Source organism: Balaenoptera musculus, chromosome 3 (genome assembly GCF_009873245.2).
Source record: "Balaenoptera musculus isolate JJ_BM4_2016_0621 chromosome 3, mBalMus1.pri.v3, whole genome shotgun sequence".
Classification (NCBI taxonomy): domain Eukaryota; kingdom Metazoa; phylum Chordata; class Mammalia; order Artiodactyla; family Balaenopteridae; genus Balaenoptera; species Balaenoptera musculus.
Window position 1 is genome coordinate 28,582,685 of NC_045787.1, and position 27,354 is coordinate 28,610,038.

Consider the following 27,354-nt stretch of genomic DNA (forward strand, 5'->3'; position numbering starts at 1 on the left):
AAACAGAAACTAGTTTGAGGCACTCGAAAATGCACCTTAAGTTGCCATAATCTCTTGCTAATAAGTTCCTTTCCAAAATACCACGCCAAGGAGTTCATAAGTATAAGTTAATAGTTTTGATATAAAATTCAGTCTCAAACAATGGCAGGCAATATGCTTTCTCTAATGAAACTGCTATTACTCAAGATATTTCTAGAAGTCTTTTGGATCTGCTTTCTCTCTAACCAAGAGGCACACAAGAGTTGGCATGCAGGGCACAAACTGGTTAAAAACAACTGTACAAAGAAACTGGGCTTGAAAGAACATTTAGTTGAGCACCGCATTAAAAGACATTGCAAGACTATTAGATAATCTACCTTATATACCAAAATTTCATTTGAATTAAATGAAGTGTCTGTAACAGTGACTGCACCATTGGCGTTCACTATTGCTTCTGAAGATAGTCAAATCTTCAAAGGAATAATATTCATTCAGTAAAGCAGTATGTTTATTAAAAGAAAAATCAATCACTGTATTTTATATATACCCTTAATTTGTATACCTGATATAAATTTCAGTTGTTTTATACACATTATGCTTTAAGTTAAATTATATAATGAAGAATCAATTACTATAAATGCCTAACTTTCCTTTCTTTGATGCAGATTTAACACTAATTCTAGCTCAAAGCCATGATTAAAATAATCTTTTAGGTCTCAAATTGAGAAAGGGAGAAAACAGTCCATTTTAGAGAGCTGAAAGTAACCACAGAGATTTAGTCCTGTTTACAAACTATATTTTAAAGACAAACTATCTCCCCAACAAAGAAAGTCTTATGAGAATCCAAAATATATAAATAAAATGAACTCACACTGTTAATATATTCTATCATGTATCGCTAAATCATTTTAAAAGCGACCAGTAAGAACATGTCTGTTCTGATAACTCTCAAATTCAAATGTTTATGGATGACAGTTGCAGCACAGGTAAATAGATGCAACTATAAACAAGTTTGGATTTTTTGCTGTTTTTTAAAAATAATTTACCTTGAAATCTTAGGATACTCTTCAATTAAACAGAGACAGCACGATTTAGCTTTAGTTTGAGGTCCATACTTTTGAAAACAATCCTAGCAGATGAGTAGACTTTAGTGTGTTAAAATTTCATATGCAAATCAAATGATTGTGGTTTTCAGTTTACAAATTTAAATATTTAAAAAAAAAATTTAACAAATAAATTTGAAAAATTCTTATGCCCCAGCAATCTACGTTCACTCTCTCATTCCACAGTTGAGGAAGCAGAGGAGCAAAGAAAGTCTTGCCCATCGTTTCACAGTGAGTGGTTGGTCTGGGATTGGAACCTAGGTCTTCAAATTCGCTGATCAGTATCCTTTCTCCAACTGTGCTGGTTCTCTTAAAGGAACCCTGAAATAACTGGGCAGGAATATATAGGAGAAGGTTAAAGAGAACATTTTAGTGAACGTGAAGGTAAGCAATCAGAGCTCAGTGAGTTCCTTCTCATTTAGAGGATATTAATGGCACACTGTGTTTAGGTGTGCATTTCCTAATTTCCAGATGTGTATTTTTCTACATTTTCCTATCCCCCAGGACATGTTTGCAGTCACACTGTTTTGACACAGAGGTTACATTTCCATGGTTGACAAAAATCATAATATAAAATTCCAGCTTTAAACTTTTTATTGTTTAAAATACATTTTAAGGGGTATATATTAAGAGCATGTTTGAGTCAAAAAAGTACTACGCTTTGCTTAATTAGACAAGTACACTTCACAATAACATCCTCAAAATATGAACAGAACTTAATTGAAAGTGTTAGTGGTTATGATCATTGGTCACTGACCTTTCTCTACAAATTCTCTGTTCAATGGAAGACTTAAATTTCCTTGTCGTTTTGCTATCGAAAAAGGAAAGGGGGAAATATCTTGATTAAATAAAATATTTTATAATGTACAATACAGCTAACATACAATGAAATATATTTAGCATATTATAATAGTAACATATAAGAGCTATTTGGTACTCACCAATATTTAGAACATCTTCCACAGCCTGAGGTGTAACCCTGTTAATATTGAATGACCTAGAAACAAACACCATATACATCTTTTCTTATTTTAGTTCTAAAAACATACGAAAAATGAAAAAGGAATAATCTACTTAATGTACAGAGAACTCTTAGAAATTATCAGGGAAAAAAAAAAAAATGACCAAAAGACAAGAGCCACCTTATACAGTTTTAAAAAGTGGGCAAAGTATATGGGCAAATAGTTCATGGGTCTATATGAAAAAAATGTTCAATCTTACTCATACTTGAGGAAATACAAATTAAAACAAGATTTTTCTCAGATTTTAAAGATTAAAAACTGACAATGTATTGACATGGGTATGGGAAAAGAAGTATTCTCATATACTAATGGAATTATAGAAATTGCAACTGGAGGGCAATTCTGCTCTATTAAGATTTAAAATGAACATATTCTTCAATCTAGTAGTTTATCCTAAAATATATTTGTACATATAATACACAAAGACAAATACAAGGATATTTACTGAAGCATTGTTTATAATAGCAAAACAACTGGGAAGCACATAATAGCAAAACCATAGGAAGCTGGGTAAATAAATTATATTATAGCCACTCAGTAGAATACTATGTAGATATTAAAAAGGCTAAAATACAACTATATGTACTGATAATGGAAAGATAACAATATGTTAAGTTAAAAAACCAAAAGCATTATATGGTATGTATGTGTGCATATATATATAAAACTTACCTGTTTTACTTATATTAAAAAAATATATGCATATACAGAGTGGTTATATCTGGAGATTAGTACTAGAGATATGAAATGAAAGAGACTAACTTTTTGTTGTATACTCTTTGTATTATTTCACATATTTTAAAATGTGTATTTCTTCAAATTATAAAATAGTTTCTGAAGATGAGAAATCTTTTACTAGCAAGATGCCTTGCTTAACCACTTAGGAACAAACGTTAACACAAACATGAATAACTTTTTTTAAAATTAATTAATTAATTTATTTATTTTTGGCTGCGTTGGGTCTTCGTTGCTGCGCGCGGGCTTTCTCTAGTTGCGGCCAGCGGGGCTACTCTTCACTGCGGTGCGCAGGCTTCTCATTGGGGTGGCTTGTCTTTGTTGAGAAGCACGGGCTCTACGTGCACAGGCTTCAGTAGTTGTGGCACACAGGCTCAGTAGTTGTGGCTCGTGGGCTCTAGAGCGCAGGCTCAGTAGTTGTGGCGCACAGGCTTAGTTATTCTGCGTCATGTGGGATCTTCCCGGACTAGGGCTCAAACCCGTGTCCCCTGCACTGGAGGCAGATTCTTAACCACTGCGCCACCAGGGAAGTCCCTGAATAACTTTTAAAAGAAGCTCTGTGCTGGGGTCTAAAAAGATGGTTAAGGAAACGTTTAAAAAAAAAAAAACTCTTCCAGGTAATTTGGAATTCTCCTGCCTCTAACTCTTCTCACTCTTCTCAGTAGATAATCCACATGAACAGGAACAACGTTGCATAGTCACACAACTCCAGACCTAATTCAGTGGCTCTTAACATTTTTGAGGAGGAGGAATAAGAGATACTCCGTATACCCTCTAATCCAGTAGCCTCCACATTTTGAGAAATATGAAAACATTTTGGACATTCTCTAAAGAAAAATGCAGATACACAAATTTTTACATTAAAAAATTGGGGTCATTCACAGACCATACCCCTATGCTAAAAAAATCTAAAATCTAGCCCTTGCCTTTCCTATTTTTCACCATTATCTGCCCTCCAATTTCACATTCCAAACACCCCAGGCTCATTCTCGCCTCTGTACCTTTGCTCATACTTACTATGTGGTATAAAGCAAAATACTTTGAGTGTTCTGACTTTCTTATTGTTTAGTATGAGGTTCACAAAACCTATCTCATTCGCATTACTGTCACACACTACAAGACATAAGGCCCTTAGGGCACTACCTGGCTCACAGCAAGAACTCAACACTGAATGAAAATGTCAAATGCAAGGAATATGTATGAGTTATACTCTAATTCCTCTGAATATACCCATTACTGAAAGATACTGTTTCGGAATTATACTTTAAATTAAAAGTCACATAAAACTAAGCTCTTTATTAGGGTGCCACTGAATTAAAATATGTTTAGGGCAAAAGATATTAATGACTTATATCTCCTTATTGTAGATAAGACTTCGTTTAAGAGAAAAGAAGTCTTATAAGACATGCTCTAACATTCCTAGAACTATGACTTATTAGAGATACCACAAATCAACACAAACTAAGTTCTCTGAATTGGGGTTAAATTAAAACTAATTTCCTGTGGTTGTAATCTAAATCTCAGCCAATTCACTCTACCTTTAGGAGTGGTTTACATTCTATATCAAAGACAAACTATGTGCCAAAGCAGGTGTTAGCTAGCACACAACAACTTTTTCCTTAGATCTACAACCTTGACCCTTCTAAGAGTTCTGATTTGAAACCGGACATAACTTCTACTAAAGACAACCAAACTGAAAGACAAGGAGTCTCAATATCTTCCTCAGCTAGTAAACTTTCTCTTAAGACACCTCCTCACCCTTAATTAAGTCTGCAAGGACAGAAGGTATGGAGGAGGAGGACTGGCAACAGTCTTAAGAACTCATGGAAACATAAATAATCCGCTCGTGGTACTTCTCCTGGTGTGTGCTACAGATCACATTCCACACTGGGAAGAGACCTAGATGAGAATGCAACAATGCAGAGACACTTGCTATGCAACATACCATTACATCCTATGTCTTGTGCAAGAATTTTGGAAATGCAAGATGGGATAGCTAATCCCTGAACTCTCTTCCCCCCCCCCGACCCCAGACACATGATTAGGCTATATTTCCCACCCCCTCTTGCCACATAGCATGTAACTAAGCTCTAGCTAAAGGAACAAGAGTGGCTATCATGGGCAACACTTCTAAGCATGTCTCACAACCTCCCACAGGGGACCGTCCATGCTTTTCCTCCTTCTGTGGCTCATGAGGTCTACAGCTTATAGTTAAGTCCAGAATTTAGATCCTGCCTCCACCATTTATTAGCCACATGGCTTTGGGCAAGTCAGCCAACTTCTGAGACTTTTTAAACGCTATTAATGAAAATAAAATCACTTAATTCCAGAGTATTTTTGAGAATTTAAATAAGACAATATACTTACTTGGGACAAAGAAAGTGCTCAAAGATGGTACTGCAGTAAGTTGAAATTATTAACATATAGAACATATAACTTTCCCTCAGTCCCTCTGGCCCCTAGGCTTCTCTTTTCTCCCCCTACTTTCTGAAGAGAAAAAGGATCAAAAGATACATGGGAAATGCAATCGTAACGAAAGAATTATCAGTTATGACAGGGAGGAGAGTAGAACATGTTAGAAGCAAGTAAGCTACATAGGGCTGAGTAGAGAAGAAAAGAGACTGAGTTAACCAAGGTGGCAGGGACAGGATATAGTTAGAGAGACAGAGAGAGTTGGTTCTATACTAGAGCACAGGAGACAAAGCAGACTTTAATAAGCAACACAGAGAAGACTGAAATTCTAGTCTCAGCCATACTTACTTAAATGCAACATCAACACAGGACTCAATTATAAAGTGTGTGGTAGGGGAAATAAAACTCAATTTTAAAGCATCCGAACTTAAAGTCAGTTTGATAAGCACTGTTTTAGCTGTATTTGTGAGCATGTAGTCATTTATTCAAAAAGTATTTAAGTGACTTTGTATTAAGCACTGTGCTATGCACACAAAAAATTAAGCAGGAAAAAAAAACACTAGTCACTACCCCATGTGCCTCAAGTTGCTCAAACTAACTGGGTATGAGCTTATCAGAAACTAATAATGTGCTAAGTGCTATAACAGTGCGATGAGGAAAAAGTGCTGGGTAAGGGCAAAAAAGGGGATCAATTAATTAGGCTTATGAAAGGAACTAGGTCTTAAGTAAAGGTTTCCTACAGAAGATGACATTTGAAGATTGGAATTTTCAGCCAGTGGATGGAAAGGGGAGAGTGTTCAGGCATTCAATGCAGGAAGAAGCTGCACTGAGCAAAAACAAAAAGCCCAGAGAGAACATGGCTTGTGCTAAGAATTGCAAGTAGCTTGCAGTGTCTCCAGTGTGATGGGTTAGGGTCAGGCAGGAGTAGGCTGGCAAGGAGGTCATACTTAAAGGGCCTTATATGACAGTCTGAGCAATGTGAACATAGGAGTCAATGAAAGTTTTAAAGCACAGAAGGAAATAGTGAGATATACCTACATTTTAGAAATATTACTCTGTGGTAGTAGTATGAATGACAGCCTGAAGAATAAAGTGTGAGACACAAAGAATATTCACTGAAAAGATGGGGCCCTATACCAAAGAAATAGCAATAGAAACTAAAAAAGGGGGCTAGAGCTTCTGAATTATATCTGACAGGATTTAGAGACTGGTAAATGCATAGGGGAGAAAAGGGAGACTCAAAGATAAGAGCAAGGTTTTAAGGAATAATGTGCTTTCCTGAGAATATGAAGTCGAGGTTAAGGGTGATACTATTAAGCAAGACAGGGAACACGGGGAGAACAACTGAAGACAATAAATTCAGTTTTAAATGTGTTGAATTTGAAATGTTATTAACATCCTATATAGTAGGTAAGTTTACAATATGAGTTTATACTCAAGAGAAGACAGCTACAGATAAAGGTCTGGGAGGCATGTGCATGTGTGTACTAAGAAGTAGAAGAGACTTCCCAGAGAGAGGTCACAGGGTAAGCAAGTTGCAGGATGTCCCAGGTTATCTCCAGTTAGGTCTTGAATGCACAAACCTCCAGCGTATTTTTTGGTACTGTACTTTGTTTTCATTTCTTTACTATTACTTAAAATATTCATTTTTAAAAATATATAGTCCCTAAAAACATTTCTCATTTTCTTTTTTCTCTTCACAAACCTAGTATGGGAAGCTAAAAAATGACCAGATCCAGGCTGCACTATAATCTAAGAAGTCAAAGCTGGACTCCTGGACCCAGTCAATGAGTGTAGCATAAACTGAGCCAACCGATATAATAACACCAGGCTAGCTACCTCTTGTGTATTAGAGGCCTTAGATACACCGATATGAGATAGCAACTAAATTACAATACTTAAAGTATTTCACAAAAGTTGATAAGCAACATCCCAAGTTACTCACCAGGCCTTTGATCCTGTTCCAGTACACAAATTGAGCCCTGAACTCTTCTGTTTTTCCCATGGACCATCATCAACTGAAATCTCGTAGTAGGAAGCCCTGTGAATTGAGAATATAAAAGTGGATTGGCTGAACTTATGTCTCATGGTAAATGAGATAAACATAGTCTTTCAGCGCTGATGAAATCTAAGTAGGCCAGCTTGACTCAGACATACCTGACTTAGTCGGCACACACATCATGATGCTAATTTCAACACTAATTAAGTGAAAAAAATTTTAAAATATCTGCATGTCTGCATCCCTCTCTGATCTATATGCGCCTCCTTTCTATCAATACTTTAACATTTCAAACAGGAGCTTCTTGTAAATTTTTACCTAGCATTGCTGCTACTGCTTTTATGGAAACATACAGAACCTTATTTCAGAATTCAAAAAGAAAATACCATTCCTAGGGGAGTTTCATTCTTGGTAGCTAGTCCTTGATACATCTAAGTCTGCATCTAATCCTTCAAGTTACCAATAGTTTCTGCTAAACTCTTGTTTCTTAAGTTACATACTAATGTGCCTTTTGAATTGCTAGTAAGCTAGCAGAGATAATGAAGTTGTAAAGAAAAATCTCAACCAGTCCTGGATCACTGGACGAAACTAGGGAACAAGAACTGTAAATTTTTTAAAGATTTATATTTCTTATTTAATAAATATGGAATTAACTGAGTCTTCTCACACCAGCAATAATGACACTATTCTTTAACTGCATGAATGTATAAATGATTTGCAACTATTCAAAGAGCTTTTGAAACACGTAAAAGCCTATTTTGTGAACTATATCTTAAAATAATGATGTCACTGGTCAACAATGGGTTACTTTTCTCCAGCAAATAAAAAAGTTAAAATAAACCCTTAACAAAATACAACTTTTCAAAATAATGACAATTATTAGACATGCCTGCAAATACTAACATTCAATGGATAATTTATCTCTTATTCTAACCCTTTCATTTTCTCCTGCCAAGCTCTTGGTTTGTGAACGTTTTACATGATATAACTCCATGTCATTTTTTCTCTAAAGTCAGCATTCTCTACAAAAATAAAAGATAGCAAGCCTAATATTCACATTTAATCTATTTCATAGCTTTGTTATATCTTCCTAGAAAATTAGGAATTTTAGGTACATTAGGAGCCTATTATACACAGACAAGCCATCTGAATCCATAGGAATGGCTGCTATTATGCCAGAATCACATAGAACCAGAGATTATAGGTAAGTGGGGATAGAAGAGAAGCAGAGGTGAAGAGAAAGGAAAGTATAGTCAGGTGAGAGACGTTGAGCCCAAAACAATGAACAAATTTAGTGTCATTCCCACATGCAGGTTTATCAAGATTAGTCAACTCATAGAATTTTGGCTTCAGGGAGATTATTTTTTTAAGGCAGCAATAAAACTCACAGTCCCTTTAGAGTGGGTATACTTCTTCTTAAATTGTCCACTGCTACAGCCCAAGAATAAGACATTCTAGGTTAGAACAAATAGGAGAAAAGAAAAAAAATTGGGCTTTTAAAATGTTCTTAAGTCTAAGAACATTAAAAATGAGGCAGGAATAATATTGCTGCACTTCATATTTTCCAAGCAAAGCACTTCAGTTTTCAGGAAGACCACAGTTCTACTGTATACACTGAAGAAGAGCACAGGCTTACCCTGACTCTGTTATTTATTAATTGTGTGATTTGGGGCAATTTACTTCACTTCTCTGAGCCACAGACTTCCCTATAAAATGGAGATAATGATAACATTTGGCAGGACTCAATATTTATTCATTCCATAAACATTATTAAGTGCCTAATATGTTTTAATAAGCACTGTGTTGGTACTGGGGATTTAATGGCAAACATAATAGACACGATCTTCTTGACTTTCATATTCTAGTAAGTAGGTCAGAAATTTTAAAGTAAATAATAATTACCAACCTATTTAGAGTGCTGTTTTCTGCTTTAAGCAGTAAACAAGATACTATATAAGAAATAATACAAGATGACCTTGAGATAGCACTGCCAGTGCGAAGGCGTGTACAGGCAGGGGCAGTTCAAAAAATTGGAATACTTCACAAGTTTTCATGACAACTCAATACAGGATCTGGAATCAGAAATTCTGGGTTTACATGATGGTTCTGATGCTAATTAACTAAATATATGACCTCGGGCAAGTTATTTGAATTCTCCAAATCTCAATTTTTCACTGATAAATACAACTACTTTTCTCACAGAGTTGCTATGAGCATACATGTGACAACTTATACAGCATGCACAGTGCCTGACACATAGCAGGCATCCAATAAGTGTTCATTTCCTTTCTGCCTAAGGGTCTATGTCATAGAATCTTTACAAATAAGTTCTAACATTTCCGGTAGTTAAATCTTTTTCAGTAGCATCAGAAGCCAACCCATTGCTGCCCTTATCTTAGTAAAGATATCAGGTGAAGCATCTAAGATCACAAAAAGAACAAGCATCAGACATCGGGGTAAACCAACCAAACCACAACCACCACAAAAAAATAAAAGCATTCAATCTAAAACCTCCTAATGGGACTTCACTGAATTTCCAAAAAATCTATCAATTGACCCCAATTTTCCTCCTTTTATAAGTTATTTTTTAGTAAGTACAAATCATAAAGCAACACTAGTAGAAGCTCTCAGAAGTTATGACCTTTAAAAATAATACAAACAGAATAATGTAAGCCATTAAATGGCTTCCCTAGAATTAAGCATAAACTCACAAAACATCTTTACCTTTGTCATCTATTTATTTTAATGCAGACCTCCTCCAATCTCATTTTGAAGTTGTTGTTCTCTTCTGCCTCTTTAGCAATAATGACTAGATTATATCACTAATTAGAGTTACATTCTCTTCCTTCTCTCTTATGACACAAATGTATCCATTACTCATTTCCATGCTGTTTCAAACTTGATATGCTATACACAAAGTTTTTCCGTTGCTGCATAAGTCTTACTATATTAAATACATCTTTACATTTTACCATATTTTAAAGTTCTTTAAGTAATATATTTTTATTTGATTTCTTTGAAGAATACATTTTACTCTTAATAATTTTTAAATTATGTATTTTACTACCTTTATGTGAGATACCACTATCTTTACCTTATTCATCTTTATATCCCTAGTGGGTGCACAATGTATTTTATTGCATAAATTTAAAATTATATTAATCAAAATAATTACAACTCAAAAACATCATTCAAATCATTCTGTTGAATCAAGGCTTTGTTCTCTTCAGTACTACCTACCTCAGTTAAGTTATTGGCTAAAATGTGGCTTTTTAAGACAAATTTTTCTCATCATAATTAAACTTCCTATAAAAGGATATGACTTATAATAAAGAGAATTTCAGAATATATGAAACTCTCGGTAAACTAGGGAATCAATTACGTGACCTTCAAAGGGTCACATGGTTCTGGAAGCAGGAAAGTAGGATATAGATTCATCTCTATCTTCCACCCCTAATTCACTTACATCAACAAAAATGAGAAGGAAAGTTCTAACATACTACCAAGAGTTAAATTAACTTTATATTATGGCAGTCACTTTATAACTGGTAACTGGTGTCACACAAAAAAATTTTTGCAAAAAAATTCTACTGACAATTTAAGCCTAAATTATATTCAACACTCACAAAATAGATTTTATCAGTAATAAAATACTGTATTTTTATATTCCTAGTAAAGAACTTCACTAACCTTAATTTTTGGTAATAATGGTTACAAATCTTAAGCTGTCAATACACTTGCTTTATGATGTTGCACTAAGAAGGATCAATATTACCTATGTAGTATACTTGCCAAAAATGCTTATTCTGAATCTTATCGTGCAGAGAAGAAAAAAAAATCATACAAATCTAAAAAAAGGAATATTCTGCAAACCAATTGGCTTAGACCATTCAAAAATGTTAAAATCATAGATGACAAAACAGGGGTGGGGATAAGAACTGTTCTTAATTAAATCTAAAGGGCCATGATAGCCAAATGTGTTCTCCTTAACTGCATCCTGGACCAAAACAAGCAAACAAATAAATCAGCATTAAAAAACATTAAGACAGTCAGTAGGGCAATTTTAATATGGACTGTCTATAAGATCAATGTTTTATATCAATTGCAAATGTATGCCTATATATCATTCTCTTAAACATTTATAAAGCACCTATATGATAGATTAAAGGCTCTGAGAAATACTGCAGTAAAGAAATCTGAATAACTTTGTTTAACCTAGGGTTTCACAAATTTTTTGGTAATAACACCTTCTTTCCTCTTAACATGTATTAACATGTACAAAGGTTTGGAAATATTTCATTAAATAATTCATTTCTCTTACTTATACAGTATTAATCATTCACAAATCTTAGGTTGTAGAAATAAATAGCTTAAAAATTACTAAAATATTAAATTTCAAACTCAAGATCACAGGTTTAAAAGTACCTGGATGATAGACTCTCTCCAATGAAGACTTCATTTAGCGCTCTCACTGGCAAAAGCTGGGGTCCAGAAGCCTCAAACCCTGAAGGTAATGGAAAAAAAATCCAAGACAGCTCCTTAAACTTTAGAAATTTTATCATATAAATTTTATAAAACATTAATATATTCATATTTGTCTTAATAGTGTCTATACCTTAACATTATTAACATATAAATTCAATCATATTTAAAGTATTCATAATACAGACCCACAAAATCATCTAAACATTATGAAGCAATGAAGCCCCTGTCTCTCCAAAATAAACCTGAGGTCTTCTTGAAACAATTTTTCAAGAGTGATAAAATATATTTATCCATAGCATAAGATTCATGTGGTCACACTTGACTTAGTTTTACTCTGGAAGCTTCAGAAGTAGAAATGATCAAGTACTTCCAAAGGAGAGCCATTCTGGATTTAAGCAGCAAATTACATGAATGGCTCACATAGGAAACCAAATCAGTTATGTTAAAAATCAGATTATTTTTTCAAATAGAAAACCTCAAGAGTGATTTTTAGCAATGGCAGCACTGGAGGAACAGAGCCACATCTCCTTTTATGACTCCTAAAAAAATGTCATCTATTTTTTACTCTATAAGGTTGTATGCATAGCTTAAGTAATCTTCCTTGATGATTACTTAAACATCACTCCATCACGCAAAATCCTCCAAAGAATTCCCACTGCTTTCTGGATCAAACTTGTGATTGTCACCTTCAAATGGTCTCTCTTACTTTTTATCTTTTACCAGTCTCCAAATGGAAATGCCAGGCCCTTCCTCTCAATGTCACCAATAGCAGATTCACTGCACCCAAGTATCTCCTGCTGGGCAAGCACTATGGAACAAGTTCCCTTTTCTGTCTCCTCCACATTTTTTTCCTTAGTCAAAGCTTAAAAGTCCACCTCAGCTGTGGCAGCAGCTAGCCTCTAAGATGGTCCCCAGTGATTCCTGCCTCCTGGTATTCACATTCTTGTACAACTCTCCCTCTCACATCACACCAGGATTAGTCTATGTGACCAACATATGGCAGAAGTGACGGTACGTCCCTTCTGTGCTTTGGTTAAAAAAGACACCCTGGCTTCTACCTTGGTCACTCTCTCTCAGATCACTTGCTCTGGGGGAAGATATTTCATAAGCAGTCCAATGGAGAAGCCAACATAGTGAGGAACCGAAGCTAACAACCATGTGATGAGTTGTGACGCATATCTTCCAGTACAGTCTTGTCTTCAGATACTGCTGTCCCGGCCAACAGCTTGACTGTCACCTCCTGAGAGACCCTAAACTCAAACTAACAAGCTAAGCCACTCTTGGATTCTTGACCTTCACAATCTCTGTGAAATCATAAATATTTTGTTTTAAGATGCTCAATTCTGGGGTAATTTGTTACGTTTTAAGATTCTATGTTTCGGGGTAATGTGTATAGATATCTAATACACATTAGACACTTAATACACTAATAAAACTTTCCACCACTGTCACCAACACAACCACCAATCTATTATTCTCCTCTGACTTGTAGCCTATTTGTTTATATTTATTGAATGTTAATTACATGTACCTCATATCTTTTGGATTATAACTGCCTAAAGTGGCCCAACTATTCTTTCAATTATAAGCTGTTGTTACAATACCAAGGAACCTTTGAAAACTTATTTGACTAAATTATGTAATGGGTTAACATTATCAGCTAAATCTCATTAATATAGTAGAAAGAACGTGACACAAAAAGGTATATAGAAAATTTGCTGTGTTTAATCAAATTTGATTGTACTTCAGACTGCAAAACCTAACTTTTGAAACTCTTAATTTGGTACTAGATAATATTCACATTTTCATATCTGACAAGTTTTACCAATGTAAAAAGTTAAAATTTATTGTTTAAATTATTTTTCTTTGCATAGGGTAAATCACTAATGGAATGTTTTACATCTCCCCACAGATTTTCTGCAAATGCTCAACTAACAGTAAGTACTCACTAAATATTACTAATAAATCTGAAATCTCACCATCAAACTGTAACCATATATTTTTATTTTATATGGTCTTGACTTTTTAATCTCTATACCCGTTTTTCCTCATCCTAATTTTCCTTTCTGTATTGCACTTTTATTATGTGTGCTTGCTGAATTTCACTTGAAATCTTTTATCAAAGAAGGAAGAGAAAACATAAAATTGCTTCGAGTCTCATTAATCATCTTAATTCTGCTTATATTTTCTTTCATGCTAATTGACTACCAAACAATATCTAATCATGAACTGTTCATTTACAACTTGCTTCAACAGGACATGATAAGATGGACTCAATACCAATTAACAATTTTCTATCCAAGAGAATGCATTACAAAATTAATTATTAATTTGTATTTTTAAGTATAGAATTGTTATACTAGTGACAGAGGCTGCAACCCTGTGCAATTCCCTCACACTGTCAGACTGTTAGACTATGTTTCCAGGTCTACTCGCATTGGGTATACCCATGGGACTAGTAATAGCCAACAGAATATGAGCAAAAGTAGTGAAAAGGCCTGGCTCCTAAAACTTCCCTAAGCATCCTCCATGCTCTCACTGTCTTCTTCTCCCCACAAGCTACAGAGGACCCAACAGAAGACTCAGAGGCCTTAGAAGATGGTAGGAGCCATTGTTCAGAGGTTGCCTGAACACCCCTTGGACAGTGAGCTGAGCTCTAAATAGACCTTCAGTATGTTAAGCCACTGAGATTATGGGATTGTTTATCAAATCAATTCACTTATCCGAATTAATACAACCAGGCTTGCAAATAAGAAAGTTACTAGTTTATGTGATTAAAAGTTTTTAAAAAAATAACTAATAAATCAACCCTACCTTCCCTTGAAGGTATAAAGGTAATAAAAATGAATTCTTCTTCATTAACTTGCATACAAATATAACCTAGTTAAGGATAGATAACACTAGGTAGAAAATTTTATTTGCTTAAAAGTTATATCATCCCTTTTGCAAGCTGTTTAAAAAAAAACAACTAGGATTGTTTTTCTCTGTAATCTTTTGTTCTAAATTAGAAAGCGATCAGGGATCAAACATGGTGGTATATTTACAATCTCAAACCTACTCCTATATTCAAAAATCCAAAATGGCAGCTTCCTAGGAAATGTTCCCTGCCAACTTGAAGAGAATTTAAATAGCAAATATGAGTTATACCTTGAAATCCTTCTAAATTTTTCTCAGAAAATAAAGCTCTTTTATAAAAAAAAAAAAAACCCAAAAAACCCTCTAACAAGCCCACTAAAATAGTGCCTAGACATTGTAAATGTTATATAATTGCTAATAACAATATTAATAATTAATACAAGTAAAGTAATTTCCAGGGTTATTATTGAGAAATCTGAAACTACTCTGATTCCAGATTCTTTATATATCAAATAACCTGTTCCAACAACAATCACCACCAACACCACCATCACTTCCTTTCTGGAAGCTTGCAAGAGGTTTGCTTTATCCCTAGTATTCTGACATACCTTGGTGTGGGACCTCTTACCACTGACTATATTAAGTACTTTGTGGGTCCTTACATTCAAAAACTGGTGCCTAAGTTTTGAGAAATTTTCTTATATATATTTTATTTTGAACAATTTCTGTTCTTTTTCTAGAACTAACACTAATGAGATAGGAACATCCTGAATATTACTAAGTTTATATGTAATTTTGTTTCATATATGATATATTAATTTAGCTTATAAACTAAAAACAGTGAATCTGAGATAGGAATCTGAGCAATGAATCTTTAAATACCAATCTACATCTTTCCTATAATGCTGTTGGTGAAAAAAACCAAATCCTGAACATCTTTTGGAGACAGCAATAACTTCTTTTGGTGAGGTATAAAGTAAAATTTCTAGCTAAGATTTTAATATCTTAAAAAAAATTTTTTTAATCTTAATATTTACTGCAATATTTCAAAAATGATAATAAGAAATCATATGCTTATGAATTACTTGAAAGATGTCTAGATTTTTAAAATAATTACTTAAAAACTTTCAAAAAATCAAATGATTTTTTTTTCCCGGGGAAGAAGAAGCATCTTTTAAACATGGCATTAACTCAGTTTAGGAACATGTTAACCTATAAAGCTATAAATCAGCATGAAAAACTCTGAAAAAAAAAATAAACATAAGTAAACATCAAGATACCATGAAAAGACAGAAACAAAGACAGAAAGCAGATATGTAAAGATAGCTTTTGCTGATAAGTTTAGCCAAGAAATGAAACGCAGGAGGAAAAAATATCCTTTTATACAGTCCACAGACATTTAGGATATCTCTTGGGATCTTCTTGCATCATAAAAGTCTTACAGTTACTGGAAAAAGTGGGAAAATATCGCTAAATTATAATCCACAAATTAGCTCAAAACTGAGCATTCATCTTAACACAACAATAAACCTGCATATCACATTATGCTAATATTCTCTTAGCATCTTACACAAGTATTTGAAATGCAAATCTTAAAGCTGGGATGCGAAAATTTCCTAACAAAAAGATTCTAATCAATAACTAGAACCATGGGAAATATAATTAAATGTAAATATATAAATGTATAATTATTATGAAATCTTCCACAGATTAGTTCATCTTCTTTCTACCACTTTCTTTTTTCTTTCTGACATTTCAAAGATTAAGGCCAAGAATCTTTCCCTAAGTATTAACTATCCTCTTGGACATTTTATAGTCCTGCCCTAATCAGTGAGTTTTCAAACCCACCCTAGAAAAAATTTCACATGGAAATATGCTATATTTGTTATTTCAGAATCTAATCATAATAAATTTTACAACTCAAGTAGTTCACTGCACTTCCTTAAGTGTTGTCAGTGGCACCGAAATCCCCAAATAAGTTAATTATAAATTATTACTTCTAGAAATTAGAGATCAAAGGAACTATAAATTACATATTGCCCCAAACACACTTAATTCCCAATCTACCTACTTTCGTCATGAACTCTCTCAATGTTGAAGGCTCTACTATGCTGATTCAAACTTAGCTGCTGTTCGTGAAGGTCCACAGGAACAGGGTTGATGCCAGTCCCTTCAAGGTATAACCTGATTCGCTGCCTCCACAACCATCTTAGAAGAGTGAAGGAAAAGCAAATTATATTAAAATAGAATAAATTAAACAAAGGATTAGACATTATAATTTCTCCAAATTAAAAAATTCATATTGAAAAACTAGTTATTCCATGAATTTATTATACCAGAAACACCTAAAACCCACAGGTTCCTGATCAAAGACAGATTTAGATGTTTATTTCTCTTTTCTACTGTAATGGAAATATCTAATGTATTTGTATAAAACCTCCCAAATAACTTGAATTAAAGTCAAACTCTTTATCAAGTATTCATTAAATCCTATATACTTAGCTAATAGTTGTGTTTTGCTCATCAAAAAGTATAACACATATATAAAAAAGAAAGCATTCTGAAATTAAAACACTATTATGTTAAGGTGGTCAGATTAGATAAAAAAAATCCCTTCCCTGAAATTCTGTAATAATGTTTTTCTGTTTTTTACAATAAGAGATCAATAACAAATATTATAACACTTAAGATTACACCTAAAACTTAAATGACTTTTTGGTAAAAGTAAAGAAAACAAGAATCAGGTTTAATTTCAAAATCAAAAACTAACATATGAAAAAGCCAATGGCACAGATTCTACTAGGTAAGTATACAAAAATATACTCCTACTTGGAGTATATTAGTCATTTGTGAAGGTGCTAAACTTCTGAAATGACTAGAAACTGGAATCGTTACTAAAAAAAATGATTCCAGGGACTTCCCTGGTGGTGCAGTGGTTAAGAATCTGCCTGCCAATGCAGGGGACACGGGTTCGAGCCCTGGTCCAGGAATATTCCTCATGCCGTGGAGCAACTAAGCCTGTGCGCTGCAACTACTGAGCCTGTGCTCTAGAGACCGCGTGTCACAACTACTGAGCCTGCATGCTGCAACTACTGAAGCCCGCATGCCTAGAGGCCGTGCTCCGCAACAAGAGAAGCCACCGCAATGAGAAGCCCACGCACCGCAACGAAGAGTAGCCCCCGCTCGCTGCAACTAGAGAAAGCCCGCGCGCAGCAATGAAGACCCAACACAGCCAAAGATAAATAAAATAAATAAATTAAAAAAAAATGATTCCAGAAGTCAAGAAGATTTAATACAATTTCACAAATACCTAGAGAAAAAAAGTTTTCTCAAACTTTAAAATCTAGGCTAAGTCAGGGAAAGAAAAGTAGTCCAACTTGGCTCTCTCTAATTAGTCGGCCAACCTCAACTCAGCTCCTCCTTCCACCCTTCTCTTTTCAGGGCAGTCTGACCACTGAACAAATTAAGTGAAAGAAATATGAAAAAACATCTCCACTGCTTAAGAAATACCTAACATGTAAGACAGAGATACCAGGAATCTCAGCATGGTTAGAGTAAATCTAACCCTCAGTCATTCTGGACGGGAGATGAGGATAAAAAAAATAAAATCTCAGAGAATTTGAACATTTAATTTTTCACCAACAGTTTTAATCATCTTTCTACCAAACTGCTAAAAACATGTAACGAGGTTAAAGTAGAGAAATGGCCTCTATCTCACTGAAGGAGAAAAACCTCTAATTGCAATTACATTACAGGCCAAGTGGCACTTGGCAGGGTTTCTCCATACAGTTCCGGTCGGGCTGGAAAAAGGGAAGTTAGATGTGGTTGTGACTCAGCTAATGTATTATTTTTTATGGCTACTGTTACAGCTATGGACTAATCCAAATATTATCTAATTTGTTCTGTTTAACAGCATTTTTAATGGCACACAATAATAATATAATTATATAATAATAATAATAATATTATCTTAATAAGATAATGATAGAGCAATAGTAAGAAATTCCTACCTGAACTCACCACGGTAGAACTTCTGTAAGGCTTCTGGGAAGGAATGCGTGTATCGAACAGGAAGACATAAATGACCCTCAGACCTTTATTTTAAAAGGAATTTGCGTGGTGTAAAGGGAAGAAGAAAAAAAAGTACTTAATTCAAAAGGTATCACTAAACTACAAAAATCAGATATGAAATTTTTTGAATTTCTACTTCTATAATTCATTTTGCCACAAATTGTCTATACTTTCAACAAGAACAAAAAAAAGACCAAATAGAAATAGTACTTTAAATCCAGGTTTAATGCCATAATACAACTTAAGTTTCCACATTACAGTAAAACTAAAAATAACAGCGAATTTGCCACTGATTGATTTCCCTGTAAAATTATCTAATGTTATAGTGGTATTTGCATCTTACCTTTAAATTCTTTAACTATAACTTTGGGCAAGTCACTTTAGCATCAGCTTCCTCATCTCTAAAAGGGCCATAAAACCACTAATCTAAAAGGTTATTCTGAGGAATCAAACTATTTATGTGAAAGTTTTTTGAACCATAAATCCCTTTTAAATGTATTTAAGATGTTCTCTTAACCAAAAGAGAACTCACAGCTTAATCTAATGTAACCCTTCATTTATTCAAAAAATATATAAGGATGAGCTCCTTCAAGGAGTTAACAGCTTTACGTGGAAGACAAATTTTTTTTAAAATTGCAAATTACAAAGTGTTAAGATTGCCTATAGGTTGATACAGGAAGATGAGAGGATATGGCACCTAATGTGAGGAAAGGTGTCCAGAAAGTTCAATCATCATCATTTATATGATGCTTCAATCTTGAAGGAAATGTTGAGAGTAGGCCTGGCAAAACAAACCCTTAATAATAACTGTAAATTAACATAAATGTGAAGAGCAGAGAAAAAGGCTTTTACAAAGTTGTGACTAATCAATTTATCTGAGAGGGTCAACATTGCGGTTAAGAAACTTAGGCAGGGGACTAAATTTTAAAAATTTTTATATTTACTGCAATACTTCTCTACAGTGCTAAGATTATAAAAGATAATCAACATTTGATAGAATACCTATGGAGGTCAACTGCAGGTCTAAAACACTCTAGAGAGAAGAATCTAGACCTGACCTGGAGGATTCAGTTTCATTGTGGCTTACTCACTGGTGCTAGCTGTTGGCAAGAGGCCTCAAGTCTCTCCATGCGAGCCTCCCCACAGGGCGGCTCTGGTATCCTCACATCATGGTGGCCGACTTACTCCAGAATGAGCAATCCAAGAGACCAATACAGAAGTTGCAATACCATTTATGACCTAGCCTTGGAATTCACACACGTTATTCCATATTCTATTGGTCCCACAGGCCGGCCCTGATTGAATACAGAAGTGGGAAGGGAACCACATAAAGGTGTAAATACTAAGAGGCTACCTTGGAGGTTGGCTATCACATGCCCTCCATCCCATTTTGATCATTAAGCATTTAAATGTCATAATTATTTACAGGGGTCAGTAGAGTGAATACAGAATACAAAAGAGAAAACCGGAATTGTATATTTAATTTAGATGAGTCCACAAGTGAGCCATCTTAGAAGTAGATCCTCCACCCCAAGTCAAACCTTCGGATGCCTGCAGCCCCAGCTGACATCTGACTATAACCTCATGAGAGATCCCAAGTTAAAACCACCCGGCCAAGCTCTTCCTGGATTCCTGACACACAGAAACCATGAGAGATAATAAATGATTATTATTGTTTTAAGCCTCTAAGTTTTGGGATGATTTGTTATGCTGCATTTGACAACTACTACAGAAAAGAAGAAACTTAAGTTGAACATTAACTTCTGGGCTTATTTAAGGATTGTGAGACACCTCAGTGCTTAAGAAAAAGAATTTAGGCAACCTGAATTATGGAACAAGCCAGGTGCTTAATTCATTTCTGCCTGGAGGCAAAAAGAAAAACCAGAGGACTTCTAGAACACATCATTTTAGGCAGAAATTAGAGAAGCAACACCTGTTGCTTACCAGTTTCAAAATCCCCACAGGCTAATGAGTATTAAGCCAGCTTTTAAAGGAAAATATATTTCAACAAACTGTATAAAATATGATCACTAAAGAATCTCTTACTTTAATGATGTAAAAATATGTCATTGCAAAGTTCTAAAATACACGTGCACAAATACTAAAGGCAATTAAAATGCTAGCAATAGAGAAATTAAGTCCTATACTCAAGGAATTTATAGTCTCATGGAAGAGACAAACAATCAAGCAGAAAATAATATGAAGAGATAAGTGCTCTCTGTACAAGGAATCATAGTCAGAGCCCAGGAGAGGTACCAGTCTTGAATGAAAAAGAACTACACAATTGAGTAAGTGTCGTAAGGGCACACTAGGCAAAAGCACAAACAAAGGCATGAAAAGCACATGGACATCTGGAGAACTCTTTCACTTACTCTTTCAAACTCTTTCTTGATATCAACAAAGCTCCTCACCAGAGCAAAAACTCCCATATGTGAGCCTTCAATCATGACATTAGGATGCTCATACATTACACTGCACTTAAGAACAACCTTCAGAGGTTAGGGGAGAGGGGACTGAATGAAGGTGGTCAAAAGGTATAAACTTCCATCTATAAGATAAGTTAAGTACTGGGGATGTAATGTACCACATGATGGCTATAGTTAACACTGGTGTACGGTACATTTGAAAGTTATTAAAAGAGTAGATCCTAAGAGTTCTCATCATAAGGAAAAAAAACTTTCCCCTCCTTTTTTTTTTTTTTTTTCCAGCTATATGAGTTGACAGATGTTAACTAAACTTATTGTGGTAATCATTTCACAACACATGTAAGTCAAGTCATTATGCTGTACACCTTAAACTTATACAGTGCTGTATGTCAATTATATCTCAATAAAACTGTGAAAAAAATACAATTAAAAAAACCCCAAAGAACAGACTTTAGGAAGGATCCTAGAATGTTCCTAGAGAGGCATCAGTCTTTTTTTTAAGCTGAAGAATGTATAGTGCCTACAGGTAAATGAGGATAGATGAAACTAGAAAAGCAGATAGGCAACAGATGGTGAAAGATCATATATACTATGCTACGGAATTTGCAATATAACCTGAAGGTCATAAGGAAACCCTGAAAGACTTCAATTAAGGAGTGGATACAATCAAATTTGTACTTTGGAAAGACTATTAAGGCAAAGTATAAAGAATGGGTTGGAAAGAGCAAGACTGGAAGTTACTACAGTAATTTAAACCCCAAACTATAAAGCTATGTTTAAATACAGTGAGGAGGGCAAGAGATGGACTCAAAGGTAAGATCCCTAAAACTTAGAACTAAATCCCCAGACCAATACGACGAAGGGAGTGAGGGAAGGCGGTGAGGGATGGGTCATCACAGCTTCAGCACCCATTATGATTCCATTTATCAAGTATGGGTGGGGGGAAGGAGATAAGTTCATCTGTAGACATGTTACATTTTTAATGCCACCGGATACATGCAAGTGGAGGTCAGTATGGCTAGAATAGCATGAAGAAAGGGAAAATGATAGGACATAAGGACACAGAATAGTCAGGGGCCAGATAATGTAGAGTCTTGAATGTCACAGTGAAGGGGACCAACTGTCCCAGTTTGCCTGAGACTGACAATTTTCCCAGGACATAGGACTGTCGGTGTTAAACTGAGAAAGTCCGAAGCAAACCAGGATGAGGATGAGTTGGTCACCCCAGTCATAGTAAAAATTAGATTTTATTCTGAGTTTGATGGGGAACCACAGTAAGACTTTGAGCAGAGGTCACATAATATATCAAACTTTTATAAAACAATCACTGTGGCTGCAGTGGGGAGAAGAGACTATAGGGTAAGAGTAGAAGCAAGATCAGTGTTGGATATACAGATTCTGGAGTCACCAGCATCTAAGTTAAAACGACAGATGTTCATCAGTTATTCTGGAGACAGCACAGAGAGGAGTAGAAAAGACTCACCCATGATTGAGCAGAAACATAATGGTACAAAATATTAAAGAAATTTGTCAGGAAAGTGAATGAAGTAAGGGAGAATTAAGAAAAAAAAATAGAGGGGATCAACACACCGAAAGTCAAAGGGCAGATTTACTAGAATTGAGGAAGTAGGACTGCTATTAAGGTAGGCAGCTATGGTCAGGGTGATTTGAGAGGTGGGGAAATTCTAGGTGATGACAAAGTCCAAGTATGATCATGGCTGTGGGTGGCTGGAACAGAATGAGGATAAATGTCAGTGAAGCTTAGGAAAGGAAAAAAAAGTGATAATAGGGTTTGGTCTATTTATTAAGTCAACGAAGTCACCCAGGAAATCAGTGGAGGCATATTCAGGAATGTAGATGAGAGCCAGAAGGAAGGGCAGAAGATGGGACATCATTAACTCAGCCATCCAGCAACACCGAAGTCACCAGTACTCACCCGGGTCAAGGGCTCAAGTCTATTCTCCCACAGATATTACTCCCAAACTACCCGGGAAGTCAAATGTGAGAACTTGTCCATCCCATATCATAATTTTCTGCCACCAACGCCAGCTAAATGCGTATATTTCTCATGCCTAAGCTAAAGAAGAGAGCAATGTCCTTGAAAATAACGACAAGGAAGAGAAATCTACTAAAGGTAGAGATCAATTCTACATGCCTAAATTTCATCACTGAAATGATTTTGGAACATGGTTCTAACATTCACGATAGCCAGGAACGGTGATGTTTCCACTTACACAGCATGCACCATAGAAAACACCCTGTACCAACAGGATAAGGAGCTTCCAAATTTAAGATTTATCATAGATAGGTACTATGCAAAGCAAAGCACAAAAAAGTTTCTCCTTACCGTTCTGGGTCAGTGTTTACTCCAATAACTGGTTTAAGTCTGTCCAAGACTTTACTTGCTGCCAAAAGCATTGTGCCATCACCTAAAGGACATAAGACATAACCAGACTTGTTACAAAACTAGTTTTTAACAACATTTTGAACACTAGTTCTTTTAATAATCCCACCCGTACCCCATCCTGTTGGCTGCCACAGTCTACTCCTTCCTACCCACTATCCCTCTGTATTATCTCTCCCACTCTAATCCAGAATTTCTCAACAGTGGCAAGATGGACACTTCAGGCCAGATAATTCTTTGCTGTGAGGGCTGTCCTGAACTTTGTAGGGTGGCGAGCAGTATCCCTGGCCACCCACTGGATGCCAGCAGTAGCCTCCAACTGGGAACCGTTATTCTAACCCTATCACTTCTATTAACCAATCCTCTTTCCCTCTCGCATAACATCAGTCCCAATTCATAAATTATTTTGATGAGAATACATCCAACAAAAGTGTCCAGCTTTGGATTTTTCTCTCCAAAAAAAATGTAAAGGTTTAGTCACTAACATAATAATAAAGCTCAGGAAAAAACAAGTGTTAAGTGTAAGTATATTGGGGCCAAAGAGGGATGGAATTTATCTAATCTCATTAAATTCTTAAACTCAACTTTTTTTTAAAGGCTGCCATAACTAAACCAAAATAGTTATAAATAATCCTTTGAATCATACTTAAAGTTAAATACACACTTTAAATATACACACAGAAATACATGCACAGAACCTCACAGTAACATCGTTCACTAGAAAAGTAAAATGTTGTATAAAGCACATCTTTTAAAACCTGATCTTAAAAATCCAAAAATTTGTCTTATGGTAGGACTCTGAAAGCTTCATCACAGCTAGACCACAGGGTATTTGGCAATATGATTATTAAAGAGCATTTCCATATTCCAGCACCTTTACCTCTGCAAAACTATTACCTCCTGCAGCTATGACAGCATCTGCCCATCGAACAGTTTCTTCATCATATTCTCTCCTCTTTACGAGACGAACCTCAATCCCCTCATTCCTAAGATAAAAAAAGTAAAGCGTGTATAAAATTTCCACTAACATAAAGGAGTATGTTTTTTGAGAGGCAGATTATTACAATAGAGATTTAAAATAAATAAACAAGTTTGTTTTATAAACAAATTTATGTTTAGCTTTGTAAGGTCAGCTTCATTTTCACTTAACCACAACAACCAATTAACTATTAACTATAGGAAGCATATGAATAAACACTATCCCAAATCGCCATGTGCTTTAAAAACATCTCTTAAAGTCCTTGATGAATAGCAATATTGATTAGTTACAATTGCATTTCCTTTTCTCTACTCTTTCTGATGCTAATACAAAACGGCCTAGAAGACTAACACCTCGAGAGACAATTTTTTAAATTATAAAAGTGAATAGCTGTTATTTTAAATTCAACAAATATTGAGTGCCAGACACTGAAAGTGATTAAAATACTTTCTAATTTGCGTGTTCTCACACTGATTCTCTTGCATACACAGAAACTTATTTGCTGACTCATTTAGCCCCTAATTAACTGAAGTTTCTGTACTTATAATTTTTAGACATTCAAAGACTATTATAATGAACACCTACATAATCCACTATTCTGTTTAAGAAATAAAACACTGCACTACAGTTGAAGCCTGCTGTGTACAAAATTAACTCTTTGTAGAAAAGGCACTTCTTGGGCAGACCAAATAATAACTGAAAATCTGTGAAATTTTCAGAGTACAATAAAAATTTCCTTAAAAACACTATAATATCAGGTCCATTAGCCATGATATAATTTTCTTAAAATGATTCTATAATGGCCATCTTTACTAAAAATCTAAGTATTAGCTGCTAGTAAAAATAAAAATTGCAAGTCCCACTCAAGACCTGATCCCACAGACTTACCGTAAACTATCAAGAATGTGCTCTACATTTTTGGTGTGAATATGATGTCGTTCAAGCAGTCCACTGTAGCTAGAGCCTTTCAATGCAAGCTATATCAAAATAAAACAAGTTTTGCCTTATTACATAATATATATTACATATTATATTTCTTTAAAAAGCCCTATATAAAACAGAATGGGTTTTTTTTTTTTTTTGAAGATACATTTTAATGACTATCTGTGAAACCTACAAGTATAAACTTAATTAGAAAGTCTGGTTCCAGAAAATCATAACTTGGTTTTAATACCAAATACAGCAGTAAGTTTCCTGAATCATGTGGTCAACGGGATCTCAAAAATCTCATGTTTTATAGCTTGAGTGCTTTTTTTTCCTGAATGGATTTTTAACATACTGCACATGGCTACTGAAGACCACAGATGAACTAGTATTTTAGAAGGCAGTTAGATGACCTTTGTTCTACTTGGATTTTCAGCTCTCTTGTATTCAGATTTATGAACTCTATTTGGAATTTACACAATCCAAACAAATGGCTTGTTAGCTGCTTGAGAATGGATAACTTTTACATATAAAGACGTACAGCCTTCAAGGATTATTTTTCCTAGTCATTTAGAATATTTTATAATGTCACTATCTTATCATTAATATTCTTTTAAAGTACATGTCTTCTAAATAATCCATAAAGTAAAATGTTGAGGGAGAAGTTTAGAAACATCCATTTAATCATCAAGTAGGAAATATGTCCACTAGAGTGAATGCTAGAATTAAAAAGCATGTTATTTTCCGCATACAACAAAATTACAACTACTTACAGAGAAACTATTCAAGAAAAAAACCAGAAGACTAGCAGAAAAGATCATCTACAACTGAAGATATAAAAGAGAACCACAACGAGACAGGTAAGAGGTTCAGAGATGCAGTATAGTCAATACCCATACCCCTGGGTGGGCAACCCACAAACGGGGGGAAATAATTTACAATTGCGGAGGTTCCTCCCAAGGAGCAAGGGGTTGGAGCCCCACACTGGCTCTCCAGCCCAGTGGCTCTGCATTGGGAAGACGAGTCCCCAGAACATTTGGCTTTGAAGGCCAGCAGGGCTTACTTTCAGGAGAGCCGGGGCTTTGGGGAATAGAGACTCCACTCCTAAAGGGCACACACAAAATCTCACACGCTCCAGGACCCAGGGCAGAAGCAGTAATTTGAAAAAAGCCTGGGTCAGACCCATCTGCTGATCCTGGAGAGGCTCCTGAAGAGACAAGAGGCAACTAGAGCTCACCCTGGGGACGCAGACTGGTGACAGTCATTTTGGGAAGCTTGTTCTACCACGAGGATGCTGGCAATGGCAAGCACCATTTTGGAATCCTCCTTCTAGCTTTTTACTGCCAGGATGTGAACCCACAGGTCTGCTGCCTTAAGACCCCGAGGCCACAGACACCCCAGGACCCAGCCCTGTCCACCAGAGGGCCCAAGACCCAGCCCACACACCAGTATGCTTACACTAGCCCTGGGACCCCCGGGGCCCTGCAACCAGAGACCCCAGGACCCGGCTCTGCCCACCAGTGGGGCTGCAACAGTCTGGGGGCCAGCCTCACCCACCAGTGGGTAGGCACCAGTCCCAGGACCCCCTGGGCCCTGGCCCTGGCCACCGGTGGGCTGAAATACCGACTCCAAGACCTCCAGGGCCCTGCAGCCAGAGACTCCAGGACCGCCTGCATCCACCAGTGGGATGGCACTAACCCCAGGACCTGGCCTCACCCACCAGTGGGAAGGCACCAGCCTGGGGATCCTCTTGACCCCAGCCCCACCCACCAGTGCGCCAACACCAGCTCTGGGGCACCTTGGGCCTCTCAACCAACTGCCCCAGGATCCGGCCCCTCCTACCAGCTTTGAGACACCCCCAACCCCACAGCCAGTCATGTCGAGAACCAGCCCTACCCATCGGCAGGCCGAGACTAGACCCGGGGCCCCTGGCCCCGTAACCACCTACTCCAGAACCCA

At 35.8% G+C, this 27,354-nt stretch overlaps 2 protein-coding genes across 3 annotated transcripts in view; one reads left to right on the forward strand and one right to left on the reverse strand.

The window, feature by feature from the left end:
* Positions 1–16,654, forward strand: part of SKP2 (S-phase kinase associated protein 2) — a 60,276-nt gene extending 43,622 nt beyond the window's left edge. The window contains exons 10-11 of the mRNA XM_036846848.1: positions 13,648–13,672; positions 14,295–16,654. Of these exons, the coding sequence (XP_036702743.1) occupies positions 13,648–13,672; positions 14,295–14,330 (61 nt within the window). The 3' untranslated portion in view covers positions 14,331–16,654. The remainder of the gene's footprint in view (positions 1–13,647; positions 13,673–14,294) is intronic.
* NADK2 (NAD kinase 2, mitochondrial) overlaps positions 1–27,354 on the reverse strand; it is a 45,628-nt gene that overhangs the window by 4,992 nt on the left and 13,282 nt on the right. The window contains exons 2-11 of one of the 2 annotated variants that reach the window (XM_036846844.1): positions 25,360–25,448; positions 24,390–24,478; positions 23,436–23,517; positions 18,602–18,685; positions 16,663–16,799; positions 11,676–11,754; positions 8,639–8,704; positions 7,197–7,292; positions 2,024–2,079; positions 1,840–1,893 (exon numbers count right to left, since the gene is read on the reverse strand). In XM_036846844.1, the coding sequence (XP_036702739.1) occupies positions 1,840–1,893; positions 2,024–2,079; positions 7,197–7,292; positions 8,639–8,704; positions 11,676–11,754; positions 16,663–16,799; positions 18,602–18,685; positions 23,436–23,517; positions 24,390–24,478; positions 25,360–25,448 (832 nt within the window). The remainder of the gene's footprint in view (positions 1–1,839; positions 1,894–2,023; positions 2,080–7,196; positions 7,293–8,638; positions 8,705–11,675; positions 11,755–16,662; positions 16,800–18,601; positions 18,686–23,435; positions 23,518–24,389; positions 24,479–25,359; positions 25,449–27,354) is intronic. The other variant, XM_036846845.1, reaches the window with a different exon arrangement.